The sequence below is a fragment of the Miniopterus natalensis genome, chromosome 10 (genome assembly GCF_054644295.1).
Source record: "Miniopterus natalensis isolate mMinNat1 chromosome 10, mMinNat1.hap1, whole genome shotgun sequence".
Classification (NCBI taxonomy): Eukaryota; Metazoa; Chordata; class Mammalia; order Chiroptera; family Miniopteridae; genus Miniopterus; species Miniopterus natalensis.
The window spans coordinates 57,539,152-57,553,737 of record NC_142090.1 but is presented as its reverse complement, the minus strand read 5'-3'; the positions used below and the strand labels follow the sequence as shown (position 1 = coordinate 57,553,737).

General features: G+C 39.6%; 1 protein-coding gene across 1 annotated transcript; it reads left to right on the top strand.

Annotated features, from left to right (window-relative positions):
• The first annotated feature begins 13,910 nt into the window (after positions 1-13,910).
• FAM237B (family with sequence similarity 237 member B) lies at positions 13,911-14,419 on the top strand. Its single transcript, XM_087821408.1, has one exon. The coding sequence runs from the start codon at positions 13,911-13,913 to the stop codon at positions 14,328-14,330; it is 420 nt and encodes a 139-aa protein (XP_087677534.1). The 3' UTR covers positions 14,331-14,419.
• Positions 14,420-14,586: the final 167 nt, after the last annotated feature.

The following is a 14,586-nucleotide window of genomic DNA, read 5'->3' as shown; positions in this document are numbered from 1 at the left end:
GAATGGGAACATTTTGAGTTGAGCTGCCTTGGAGGAATTTGTATGCTGAGGAAACCGTAAAGTACCTCAGTCTCTACCAAACCTGAAAGAAAAACAAAACAAACAAAAAGCCCTCCAACAATAAAACAAACGCGTCAAAGCTACGGAAACGCAGCTGGGAAAGAAGGGCCCGAGAAAGCTGTTAGTTCATTGAGGAGTCGAGTGATCTCTAGCAAAACTTCCCAGGAGGCGATTTGAAGCCTGTGACAGAAGTTTCAGGACCTGCGACCTGTAAGCGCTGCGCCGTATCCAGTGGTGAAGGAAACGGGTCGTTGTCCGTCGGACAGTAGCTCTCGGGGCCGGCGGGTCGGGGTCTACAGCCCGCGCGCCTTTGTGGGAGCCGGAGGTTACCTTTCCTGAACCTGGCGGGGCGCGGCCAGGCCGCCCCTGGCCTCTCCGCAGCCCTTCGTGCGGAGAGAAACGATCCCGGCCGAAGCGGGCGCCCGAGCCCCGCCCACCCCGCCAGTCTGACCCCGCCAGTCTGCAAATCTCCCGTCACCGCCAAGCGTAACTCCCACAATGCTTTTCACCTTCCTGCCCCTTGCTTACGACCCTGACTCTTTGGAAACACGCGAAGTGAAAACTCTCCCGCTCCGCCTTGATGCCTTTGCTGCTCCTGAATCTCTCTTCCCCACCAGTCACTAAAGCCGTAATTGTCATTTAACCTGTAATGATACATTAATCAGGACATTAGATTGTTGCTCTGTAGATGTTTAATTTATCTTGATAATATTTGCTGCCATTTGGATGATTATCTTTAACAGGTCTTCTTATGTCAGAATTGTTTTAAGCCCACTCTATTTATTTTCTAAGGTTTTATGTCTTACTAGTGAACACAAGCCCACATTATTTTCTTCCCCATAACATATATATATTATGGGAACATAACAGCAAGTAAAATATAAATGAGAAATTGATATTTAAAAAAATCTCAAAATACCGAAGGAATGTTATGGACTATAAACAAAGGAGAAAGCATCATATTTTTCTTGAAAAATGGATGGTCAGAGCCTGAAATATTTATTATAGCTCTGGTTACTGAATAGTAAAAGAGACGTGAATCTGGAAATTGTTTCTTTTAAAATGTGCGGCTAAAATGAACATGAAGTGAAATGACCCAGAGTATTATCCAGACCTGATACAAAGTCATTATTAGAAGAAAATTCTACTACTCCTGCCACTGAGAAGACAGAATGCCTTCCCCATAGTTACTCAGAAGATTTAAGTGTAGTCAAACTACTCAACTTAGTGGCTCTAAAGAATTTTGTATAATAGACATGGTAGTCCCAAATGAGCCACTGGCATAATTCACAATATGATTTTTAAAATGTTTAATATAAAATAGAGTTATTCTAATTAAAAACGTTTTTAAATAAGCATTTTATTTTGGAATAAATTTAAATTTACAGAAAAGCTACAAAGATAGTCCAAAGAGTTCCCATATACTCAACTTGCACTAATGTTAATGTCTTATATAACCATTTGTCAAAACTAGAAAATAATGTTGGTACAATACTATTAACCAAACTGCAGATTTTATTTGATCTCGCTAGTTTTTCAACTAACTATAACCATTCTCTGTTCCAGGATTCATTTCTAGACACTACATTACATTTAATCTAATACATATTGTAGAATAATTATTTTAAGCATAAAATGAATAAATATGTAATTTAGAAACCTAATACTTTATGATGTTAAACTGTTTATTTGTCAATAGACTAAAATGAAAATTGTCTAACTTGATTGTCTCCTTTATAGATTATCTAAATTGATCTTGTGTCTTCTCACCTTGTCAATTAGATGCCCACTTTTTGTCTGTCATACTTTGATTCTGCTTGTCTAAGAGGAATCGATATAAGTAGGTTAGAGGGTCTGTCATCAGTATCACACCACTCTCTCTGGTGTTCAGTAATTTCCTAGAAGTGATAGGGTCTTCCCCTCCACACCAAAAACTCATTTCCCAGGGCCCTCGAGAGAACTCCTAATGTGGTCTTTCTTTCTCAGTAGTCATCTTTAGTTTCCTCTTTCTTTACTCTCATATCAAAACTTACCCAGCCCATATTTTATTTTGAGGACATTAGCAAGGACTGGCCAGCCAGTCTGACTAATTAATTGTGTCAAGATGTTTCTAGGTGGAACCAGCATAAAGTTACTCATAGTAGAAATAATTGCCTACTAAACAGCTTCTGGTTACTTCATTTAGGAAATAAGCCTTTGTGAGTATTCAAGTTTCTTCTTATGAAGTAATAACTACTCAAATTCCCAGGAAGTTTCCTATACAACATATAAATGAAAGTACATCACTACATGTAGAACCGTACACACAATTTTACTGTTTTATATTATTCATCCCACTTCTCTGTATTAATGGTTACTCAAGATGTAAACAGTTTACCTCAGCATAGGTAAGAATAACTTTCTGATACTCTTCGGCATCTGTAATTTTTTAAAATCCTCACTAAGGATATATTTGTTTTTTAGATTTTTAGAGAGGAAGGGAGAGAGACTGAGACAGAAACAGAGACAGAGAGAGAAAGAGACGGATATCAGTGTAAGAGAGAAACATCTGTTGCCTCCCTGGCAATCACACTCCTACCTGGGATTGGACCAGCAACCTAGGTATGTGCTCTGACCAGGAATCAAACCCGCAATCTTGGTGTACAGGACAATGCTCCAACCAACTGAACCGCCTGGCCAGGGCAGCATCTATAATTTTTGTTATGAAGATTATAGGTTAGCAAGCAGTAATCATTAAATTGGATTTACTAGTACTTATTAGCAAAATGCTTCCTCTTTGCATTTCCTCTTCCAAAACCATCTTAAAGAAAAAACATTGAAATAATAGGGGTTTTTTTTTAGTGTTCATAACCTCCCTTTTATGCATCCCCCCAACTCTCTTCCTTATAATTACTTCTTCTTACTACAGGTACTAAGTGCCTTTCTGCCTTCCTTTCATGGTACCCATCAAAATTGGATCTCAGGCATGGATTTGATACCTGTATTTTACAAGTTGACATGATTTTAAGTTAGTATGTTAATTCTCTCAGAGTAGTTACTTTTTAGTTTTTATCTCTAATTGTGGAATGAATAAAAGGCCTTAGCTTCTACTAAAAGAATGTCAAGCTTTATTGTGGGAGATCCTTCAGTGCAGGGAATATGTAGAAACAGGAGGCTTCTCAGTATCCCTAATATAACAGAGCATCACAGCTTACATTGCTTCTGTAAGATTCATTTTAACCTTAATCATTTTACTGATTCTATACCTGTCATCAGGCTTCACAAGCTTTCATATACAAAGAAAGTAATATAACCCAAAACTCTTCACATTAATCCTTTGTCCATAATGACTTCCAGAGGTATTTTTCCCCCCTAAAACAACAGATTTGATCATATCACTATATTTAAGACCCCTTATGGTCTCAGAATTACTGCTGTAGTTCCAACCATCATATCCATGTTCCAATTGAGAACATTTATGAAGTTGCTTCCTTGGAAGTTCTGTTCTTATATCTTCTTGCCACCTCAATCTTTAAATTTTTTTTTAAAGCTCAGTACATTGCCATCTCCAACTATTTAGCTGTCTTCATCTTTTTAATATATCCTAACAGGGTCCATCTGGCTCAGGCCTTGGACTCCGTATATATTCTCTGAATATTTGTTAGTTAATTTTTTTTTTAAAGAAAGACAGTAGCTGGATTGCTAACTTCTATGACATATGAATCACCTGAAGTGGTACATAGAGTCATTCTCACTCATTAGCCTTGTAATCCCCAAAAGTAACATCAAGTATTCTTTTAGCTTCATGCTATTCAAAATATTGTTACTCTGAGAACAATTATAAATTGGGGTTCTCACACTTTACAGTTAAATCAAGTTCTAGATAAAGGTAAATGGATTGAACAAATGAGAGCTATATACCAGCTAAGCTCTTCATCTCTCTAAATTAAAATGCAGCATTGTCAAAGTGAGGGCCTTAGGCCATGTAATTTTTGTCCCTAAGTAAAATCTATGTGAAGAGGAAAAAAAAGTGGTTTTATCTTATTGTCTTCCTTCCTAAGGGTTTATGGTTTGTTCATTCATCCTTTCATATAACAGTTACTGAATTCCTAACTTATCTCACAGCTATGTGCTAGAAAACTGCCATGATTTTTAGAATTACTAAATAAGAATAATTAAGCAGAGTAGCAGTGTTAATGAAAGAAGCAAATTTTAATATATTTGATACCAGAATTCACAGTGAGTCGAGAAAACTTATTCCTATAGAACATGAATTTGCTTTGCTCTTAATGCATCCTGTTTTTAACTGGAAGGATATCATTTAAAGGTTACTTTCTTAGAAATATTTATAGAAATCCTAAGACTTAGTTGAATCATGTTTTTAAGACCCCCATTGTCAACCAACCTGTACTAGAGGAATAAAAGTATTTTAAGGGGTTATTGATATGAGTCATTGATTGCTCTCTCTTTTTATACTTTAAAAAATCATCTACAGGTATAAGAATGGCAGTGGAATCATCAGAAGGGCCTTTGATAATGATGCTTCCTGCTTGTCCAAAACAAGAGTGCTCATACCGCAGGAAAGTCGGTAATGTATTCAGGATTCTCATTTACCTAACCCATTTTCTTTGTTGTTTGTTACCAATACTCCATCAAGCAATAACCACTTACAGTAAGATAGAATTCTTAGATAATTTCAATAATAATTCAAAATAAGGAAATTAATGTTTATATTAGCATATTTGTATATAGTGTCAGTCTTTATTACTACTGCATTATAAATTAACCAGCTAGGATATTCTTCTCTAGAAAGAGGCGTTGGCGCACTACAGTCATTATGCCTCGCCGCTGCAGGCCTAGGACAGTGCACTGTCTCAGCAGGATTCTTGGAGGTCCCTGAACATCCAAATGAGCATGAAGAAAGGGATCAGGCATCCCCTATGCCCTGCCCATTGGACCTGGGGGACCTCAGCAGTCCAATAATTTTTGTGATCATTTCCTTTAAAAATCTGAATTTGGATCTGGCGCCTTACTTTAGTATGAAGCATTTACTTCATCTTGCTATGTTAACTATAACTTGTCACATTCAGTGTTCTGAAATATTCCTTTTTTGGGAAATACGAAATTTGGGACTGGAATTGAATTTGAGTAAAACATGAACATGTTATTTTCTGTTCTTTTTGGTTTCTCTGCATGATCCCAAACTCTTGTCCTTCCTCTTCTTAATTAATAATTTGGTTATGGGCAGCTGGAGAACGTATTAAAATGAAATTTTTCTCTTTCCTTTTCTATTACAGTAACTGATATTTACTTGGGGGTGAATTTCCCACCTCTTTCATCCTCTTTTGAATCCCTTCTGAACTGTAAAGGAAGCAATATTTCTTCCAGAGAACCTCTATGGGCTGATCTTGGACTGTGAGCACTACCCTCTTGTATGCCATTAATTCCAAATTTGCACTTCTCTTTACCTACTGTGTAAATTGTCTCTCCAGTAGTTAGGAATGATTGCATCTCTTCATTAAAGAAAGCATTTTACATGAAACTTCATCTTAGAAAAAAATGTTAATATTGTAATCTTGTCATGTAAGACTTCTGACCGAAAATTCTCTCAGAGATGAAAGATTGTTTCTTTTTATCAAAGAAAATTGGTATCGTATTTGCTGATAAACACTCTTTGTTAAAAGAAGATGAGATTTGTGATGTGTAGAAATTACTTACAACTTACACAGAAGAAAAACCAGTAACTACATCCATTTTGTATTACTTCCTTCTACAATATTAAAATGTTGCAACAAGAAAGCAAAGATTTTTTTAATAAAACATTACTGTGAGGCTAGATAAAAAGACTGTAGCAGAATTAGATAGGACATAAAATTGAGTAATCTTGACCCATTTTATTTATGTAGGCACATAGGAGTTACCACTGAGTCAAAGTTATGATCCATCCTGCCCCGCATTTTACTAATAACAGTAGCCCAAGTTTATTTTTAAAAACCTGCTATGTTAGTGCCAGTCATAATGTCTGAGAATCTTACGTGGAATTGTTGGATGGTTGGAACCAGAAAGTTGAGTTTATTGAGTTATTTTCTCCTATCACATTCTGTAGGTCTTAAATACATCCAACCTCACTTTATGTCTTTTTCAGTAGGGCTATGAGTGGGGTCAAGGTGAATTACTGACAACTTTTTCATAGTATGTTTGGTGACAGCAAGACTATGGTAATTTAGCACTGTGGTAATTCAGCTGGAACTATTGTTCTCAGAATTTCCTTCCCTTTAGTAGTTACAATTTAAAGTTGCCCATTAGAGAAATTTTCATGAGATTTGGAAGGGAGGAGCAGCCACCATTATAGCAAAATATTGGTGCAGGGTCCAAGGTATTGCTCAACACATGCTTGTGTATGTCACATGCATGAGTGCAAATGCGAATGTGTGTGTGAGTGTGTGTTTGTGTGTGTGTTTACTGACATTCTGGCTCACATTGCTCACCTTGTTCACATGGAGCAGCACCAGGCTCATAGCTTCTCTAGCTCCCATGAAATCTCCTTCAGCTTTCCAGTTCCTGGGCCAATTAGCATGTATAGCAAGATGGTCAAAAGCACAACTTTTTCTGTAGGTGGCCTGCATCCTTGGGGTTTGACATGAGGAGTGACATGCATAGGTTCCATTTTGTCTTTGTGGAAGAAATATGTGCCCTTGCTTTACCCAATGGTCCAACTTTTCTTCCTGACTCTCTGACTTCTGACTTAAAATGACTTCAGGCCCCCACCACCATATGCAAAGGCAACAGCTTTCCACAGATTTCTTTGTGGTCCCTTATTATTGGCTTTACTCTAACCCTCTGTTCACATTCAGACCTTTATTTCCTCAGCTTCTCTCACAATTGTGTAAGTTCTAATACCTCTACTGAATTCTTTATTCCATATAATTCATAGTGTTCTGTTTTGCCAAGTGAACCCTATCTGGTATAATAACTATTTATAGAAAGGATTGCAAGAGTTACCCTTAGTTATGCCTTAATGGGAGAGCTCAAAAACTCAAGGTAAAAGGTGTTCCTTTGACATGGAAAATAAGAAGACATGTGAGGCTGTAAAGAGTTCAGCATAGCTTACATCAAGGAATGTCTAAGAATGTTAAATATAACAAAGAAATTCAAAGGGAATCTGGAAGTCTGCCTTGGATATACTTATATTCTCAATGATGTAAAATTAAAGAGAGAGCTAACTCTCAAAATGTGTTCTTTTCTTTATACCAGAGTGGGCAAAAGTAGGTTTACAGTTGTTTTTATGGAAATGATACAAAATTAATAAATAATAATACAAGAATAAACTCTGTGTTTTGTGTACTCACAACTGTAAACCTACTTTTGCCCACCTCTGTATATACTTAAAATTCTTTATTAACAACTTAATCTGTACTCTTTTCTGTGCTTTCACATAATCATAATCACAAAAGGAAAAAGATAAGCCAGAAGGCAAGATGTTAGGAAGTGCTTACATATCTTAATGTGAATGAAATGTTTTGAGGATTTATTTTATTTTTAAATCACTCTTTTTCTTATTGCAAAATAATTCAGGCTCAAAATATTACAAACAAAAGAAAAATGACAACCTAAATTCTATCATCCAGAGAAGTAATTATTGTTTGTTTTTGGGTATATTATTTTACCTTTTGAAATAAACATTCATATGAGATCATCTGTTTGAATATGTGTGTGTATGCTAATTTCAAACACTTTTTAGATACTCCATACACATATCTTTTAGGGAACTATTTTCAGCACTTTGCTAGCAACATCCATAACAAGTAATGAAAAGTTATAATATTACATTTCTATTAAAATATTTTATAATATAGAATTTTGACTGGGTATCACTTCACTCAGTTCAAACTAGTGTTTATTAAAGTTCAGGAAATTGCCCAATAACCTCTATCCCACTACAAAAACCCAACTCTCATGTTGGCGAACCCCAATTTCAATAAATTTTTCATAAACAAGGAAACACCTTCTTGGGCCACAGATTTGTTAACTTTCAAACTGAGGACTATAAAGGAGTTCTGATTATGAGTTGCTCTGTCAGACTAATCCTCCTACATATAGCAAAGATAAAGATCCAATAGCTGAAGACATTGGAAAATGACCAAAAGTAAGCAGATTCTGGTGGGCAGTTGATATTTGTTAGAAGGGAAGCATTCAGACTCCAATTTTCATAGTTTCTAGCCCAAGGGTAGACCTCAGTCTGCTCCCTACAGGTTGGCTAAAATTCTTATACAAAACACCAGGTTTTCTGGCTTGAAGAATGGGAGAACATTTTGGGACAAGTACAGTTGCTGGAAAATAAGGGGAAACTCCAAGGAAGGAGGGATCCAGAGAAGGGAATCCTCAAATTCTTTTTACAAACATCTTGCTCCTCTGAACGATGTCTGAACAGGGCAAACTTTAAGCCATCAAGCTCAGTCTAAAAGAACGGACCTAACATTTGAGCTGCTGTCCATAAAACATAGCCCAGTCAAGTCAATTGCATGCTAAACCAAAACAACCAAAGAAAAAACCTAACATTCTTTGAGAGAGTATTACAGGATCAAGGGTCTTTGCAGAATAACATTTACAATGTCAAGGATACAACCTAAAATTACGTAATAAACCAAGAAACATGAAAATGTGACTCCCTTTTGAGAGAAAAGACAATCAACAGAAATCACCCTGGAATGCCCCAGGTGTTGGAATTACCAAAGATTTAAAACAGTTGCTATACACATTCAGGGATATAAAAGAAAATATGTACATAATAAATGAAATCTGAAATCTAGCAGAAAAATAGAAACTATAAAAATGAAAAAACAAAACACAGTCAGCCCCCAGCCCCAGCAGAGGAATTCAAAACCTATGGAGTGCAGAAAGCTTCAAACAGGGTACTCAAGGCCAGTCACAAACAGCGTCTCACATTGGCCTGCACCAGAGACCATCCAAAAGACTGGGAGCCCGAGCAGATCTACCTGATACATAGAAGCAAATCCAAACAGGCAGCAAAATGGGGTATGATGAGGATTCTAGGATACATGGTGTTTATATACTTTCTATGTTTTAGCTAAACTCAAGATAGGTATAAACTAAACCTAAGGTAAACTTTTATTTCTTACTTTTCTTGAAAAATCACAACAGCCTGGCCGGGTGTGGCTCGAAAGTTGGCCTAGCATCCAGATCTAGGTTGGACTCCTGGTCATGGTACCCGCCCCGATTGGGGGCTCGATCCCCAGCTGGGCGTGTGGAGGAGGCAGCGGATCAATGACTCTCTCATCATTGATGTTTCTATCTATCTATCTCCCTTCCTCTCTCTGAAATCAATAAAGATATATTAAAAAGAAAAAAATGACAGCAAAGCCCAGCCAGCATGGCTCAGCTGTTGAGCATTGACCTAGGATCCAGGAGACCGAGGTTCGATTCCCAGTCAGGGCACATGCCCAGGTTGAGAGCTCAATCCCCAGTTGGGGGGCTGCAGGAGGCAGCCAATCAGTGACGATGCTCTCATCATTTATGTTTCTCTCTCTCTTCCTCTCCCTTCCTCTCTCTGAAATCAATAAAGACATAGTTTAAAAAAAAAAAATGACAACAAAATATTTTACACTTAATGGGCCTGTTGGGCAGGAGTAAGAAGCAATGATCTTTTTTCAGCTTCTCTCCTGAATTCTTTTCTTTTCCTATCTCAGAAACAGTATTTTGTTCTGTGTTCTCCTGTGTTCCTGTGTGGGGGGGGGAGGGGCGCGCAGGGGATGCCTTCTTTCTCTTCAATTAGTCAGCAACCAAGGAGTACTTATTTTCTCTGCAGGGTACTTATTTGTTTCATCCTCATTTCCTGCGCTTTTTCTCCCCAAGGTCATTGAATCACACTTTGATAAATATATTGTGTTTAAGGTTTACTAGAGGCAATTACAGTGGTAGATGTTTTAAATTAATGTCTTTCATTATAATGAGTCAGAAAGTCAATGAATTGAAATTTTTTTTCTTTTGAGGATATTCAGCATTAGTCAGTCAATCTGTGTCTGCTTTGTGTGGAGTGCTTTTCTGAATGCAGTGTTTCCTGGAGAAGCATGCTGTATAAAGGAGAAGTGGGCTAAACACAAATATATGACAGAACTGCAACTGAATGACTGGAGGCAGGAAGCATGGGAGACAAATGAACAGGCCACTGGCCTGACTAAACCAGGAAATCTTGTGCAAAGACTTGTGCAATTTGTGCAAAGATTTGTGTGTGTCTTGTGCAAAGCTGATAAAACTTCCTAAGTGGAGAGAATATCATGAATATGAATAGAAATCAGCTAAAAATATTTATTGAGTGCTCCTTGTATTATGTCAGTTATTGGAAAAACATGAAATAAAGAGTAGTTTTATAAATTCATAGGGAAGATCTAATGTTCTTATGGAAAACAAGACAATATGTTGTAGATGGCAAATACAAATAGGTGCCCAGTAATGTAGTGAAAATGAACACCTAATTGCAGAAGTAAGGCTAAATTAAGTGGAAGGGTCTCTGAAATGGGGTCAGGGCCTAAAGTGACACAGAGAAAGGGAGAATGCTTTCTGATATAACTCAGAGGTGAAGTTTAGAGACAGTGGGATATACTGGGAACAGGATAATCATGAGAATAGTGATGAATACATTGCTTTTGTTGAAGACGATTTAAATAACATTCCACTGTGTGTGTTTATCAATCACATACTTCTTTTATTTTTATTTTTATTTATATATTTAAAAATATATATATCTTTATTGATTTCAGAGAGAGGAAAGGAGGGGGAGAGAGAGATAGAAACATCAATGATGAGAGAGTCATTGATCAGCTGCCTAGTCCGCAACCTGGGCATGTGCACTGACTGGGAACCGAACACTGATTGCCTGGATCCTAGGTCGATGCTTAACAGTTGAGCCACACCCGGCCGGGCACGTATTTCTTTTAAATTATATTTATTGGGGCAGCATTGATTAGTAACATTATATAAGTTTTAGGTACACAATAATATATCATCTGTATATTGCACTGTGTGGTCACCATTCAAAGCCTAGTCTCCTATCACCCCCCCTCTGATAACCATCACACTGTTGTCCGAGTCTATGAGTTTGTTTAGTTAGTTAGTTTGTTGCTTTCTGTTTTATATCCCACATATGAGTGAAATCATATTGTTCTTATCATTTTTCATCTTATTTTACTTAACATGATGTTCTCAAGATCCATCCATGTTGTCGCAAATGGCACTATTTCATCATTTCTAAGACTGAGTAGATGCTATTGTGTGTATGTTCCATATCTTCTTTATCCAGTCCTCTGCTGCAGGACACATTGGTTTTCTCCGTGTCTCAGCTACTGTGAATAATGATGCAATGAACATAGAGGTACATATATCTTTACAAATAAGTGTTTTCAAAAATTTTTTGGCAGATGCCCAGAAGAGGGATTGCTGGGTCAGGTGGAAACTCTACGGTCAATTGTTTGAGGAACCTCCATACTGTTTTGCATAGTGGCTGCACCAATTTACATTCCCACCAGTGTACAAGGGTGCCCTTTACTGCACACCCTCTCCAACACTTATTTCTTGTCTTATTGATAATGGCCGTTCTAACAGGTGTGAGGCGGTATCTTATTGTGGCAAAAAGAAGGTGCAGCGGTGAAACTCAAAAGCACACACTACATTTTAAAATGGCTATGATAAATTCATATAGAACTTTAGACCTAACAGTTGGTCAAGTTAACTAAGCCATCTAATTTATTATTACATCCAAAGCAAACCCCTTCTATCCTAAGCAAATACGTTTCCCAAATGTTTATTTTTCTTAAAATCATCTTAAAGAAAGCATCAACAAAACAAAAATGCAACATACCAAATGGGAGAAGATATTTATAAATGATACCTTCGATAAAGGGCTAATACCTCAAATAATAAAATACATAAAGAACTCATACAACTCAACCACACGTTTTGAAAGTTTTTCTCTGGGTAGAACAGGGCGCGGAGGCCGGTGGGTAGAGGGAGGAGAGAGCTTGGGTCAGTACTCTGCCGCCTGGGCGGATCTTCTCAAGGAGGGAAGGGAGAATAAAGGGAGAAGGGAGAGAGAGAGACGCAGACCCCGAGCCGCTGGAGTTTGAAGACACTCGCCGGCCCGCAAGAGAAGCGGGAAAGGCGGCGGGGGCAGGGGCGCGGCGTGCGTCTCGCCCATGGGTCCTGGGCTCGGGAGGTGGGCAAGGTGCGGGCGGAGCCTCGGGAGCCGGGCCACGCCCCTCTGCCCCCTCACTCGGTCCCTAGAAAAGGAGCCCGGCTCGGGCTGTGGGGCTGACTCCCGAGCCCCGGCCGCGGCAGCAGAATCAGAGTCCACCGCGCAGCCTTTGGAGACGCCGAGCCTCCCCGCCCAGCGCGCGGAGCGGCGGACACAGTCGCACTGGGTGAGCTCGGGGCGCCAGGTGCGCGCTCGCGGCGGGTCCCGGAGCCGCTCCCGCCTTTCGCTTGCCGGGGTGAGGCGGGCCGGGCGGGGCTGAGAGCCCGGAGGGCCGACTTTGGTCCCGAGCCCGCGTGGAGACCGCTCGTTCCTCCCGGGCGGGAGCAGCCTGCAGCGCGCGCGGGACCCTGCGCCGGGACGCGCGCCCCGGCCGCGGAGAGGGACCCTGTTCCCGCGCGGGCTCCCTCCTCTGCGCCCAGGTGACCTCGCCGGCGAGGGGGGCACTGGTCCGGGAGAGTCACCTGAAAGCCACCGGGGGGGGGGGATCCTCCCGTCCTACCCAGTCCCTCCCTTTTAGATCTTCATAAAGTGACCACTGTCAGTTTGGGTAACCTGCACAATTTTCAAGGTTGTGAACTGCCCTTAATGACCTAAATTTAAATTCGTTTCGTTTGTCTCTTCATCCTAACTCTTCTCGGGGCGGTGGCAGCCGGCGGCACTCGGGGCTGGGGTGAGCCCGTCCCCTAGACCTGCCTCCGCCCCTCCGCTCCGCCCTGGCTGTCTCGTCGAGTCCGGGGCGCGTCCGGCGCCAGCCTGGAATCGCAGCTCTGCGGCGGTGCGCGGCCGGGTTTGGTCCTTGACGCCCACCTAGGTGCTTTTGGCCGACTGACTGAGTGATCATTGGCAGGGAAACTGTGCAGGGTCATTAGAAAATGCCCAGATTTTGTTGACTGTCGCCGGCCCCGCACCATGTCCTGTTAGCTTCTATCTCCTTTATTGTCTCCGTGCTTCACGCATGTATGTTCCTCTTCTCCATCCAGCTCCTGACCCACCTGGGGAAGCCAGGGACTCACCGGACGTCAATGCGTAACAAATATTTTTCAATGAATAAAAATGTGAAAAATTTTTTTTTCAGTATCAGTAACTTTGAAACTTAAAACGCTGCCTGAGTGTCCAACACCGTTTGAGCAAACTTTTTTCTGGTGGTTACACATAGAATAGGCTTCATTTTGATCCACTTAGTTGGAATGTGTTGTGGGGGACAGGAGACTTGAGAACTGACGGAGCCACATCACTGAGGATTTTTCTAATCTGTAAAGGGAGAAGGTTGGGGCACATGCTTTTAAAGGTCTCTTCCAGCCCTAAACGTGTGTGATGAAATTTATCTATAGCATCTTCATAAACTTGTGTTGGATTTCAATGGCTCCTGAAGACTGTTTATTAGGATGGTAAACAAGTTGTAATTGTAATATCCTTTCGAAGGTCAGTCTGAGAGTCAGCAACTTAGATGGAAACCAACAAATACATAGTAGGCAAATTTGGCTGGATCAAAAAGAAATATGTATTATTTATGATTTTTTAGGCTTAAAGAGATCATTGAATAATTTGAATAATTTTCTTAAGTTAAAAATATATCCCGTCTTTTTTTTTTCTTGTATAGAATATGGACTTGGCCACAAGAAGATGGTTCTACCTACCACTGGGGTGCCTGGTGCTGATCAATCTGATTAACGCAGATTTTGAATTTCAAAAGGGAGTGCTGGCCAGCGTCAGCCCAGGGATCATGGAAGACATTGATCTCCAGTGCTGGAACGCTTGCTCTTTGACGTTGATAGATCTCAAGGAACTCAAGATAGAGCACAGTGTGGATGCTTTCTGGAATTTCATGTTGTTCTTGCAAAAATCCCAGCGGCCTAGACATTATGATGTCTTCTTAAGCATAGCTCAGGATTTCTGGGACATGTATGTAGACTGCTTACTTTCAAGATCTCATGGAATGGGCAGAAGACAGGTGAGGCCTCCCAAGTATAATTTTCCACAGAAGATAACAGGAGGTCATTTAAATGTGTACTTAAGAGAATAACAGTTTAGTTTTCTTAAAAATTCAATATTTAATCATTTTGATTTTTCAAGCTTATCCAACGCGCTAGCAAGCTTGCCATACTTTTTTCTAATATGATCAGCTTTGATTTCCATTTTTACTTATTTTATATTATGTAGAAACCGCAGGTACTCTTATGTACACTTGATTCTGTATGATCTTGGAATATAATACATTTTGATAGATCATTAAAATTATTATCTTATTTTTTCCCATGAGTAGTTCATAAGAAAGCCAT

Excerpts from the sequence above, each read along its gene's own strand:
- FAM237B (XM_087821408.1), top strand. The coding sequence starts at position 13,911 with ATGGACTTGGCCACAAGAAGATGGTTCTACCTACCACTGGGGTGCCTG.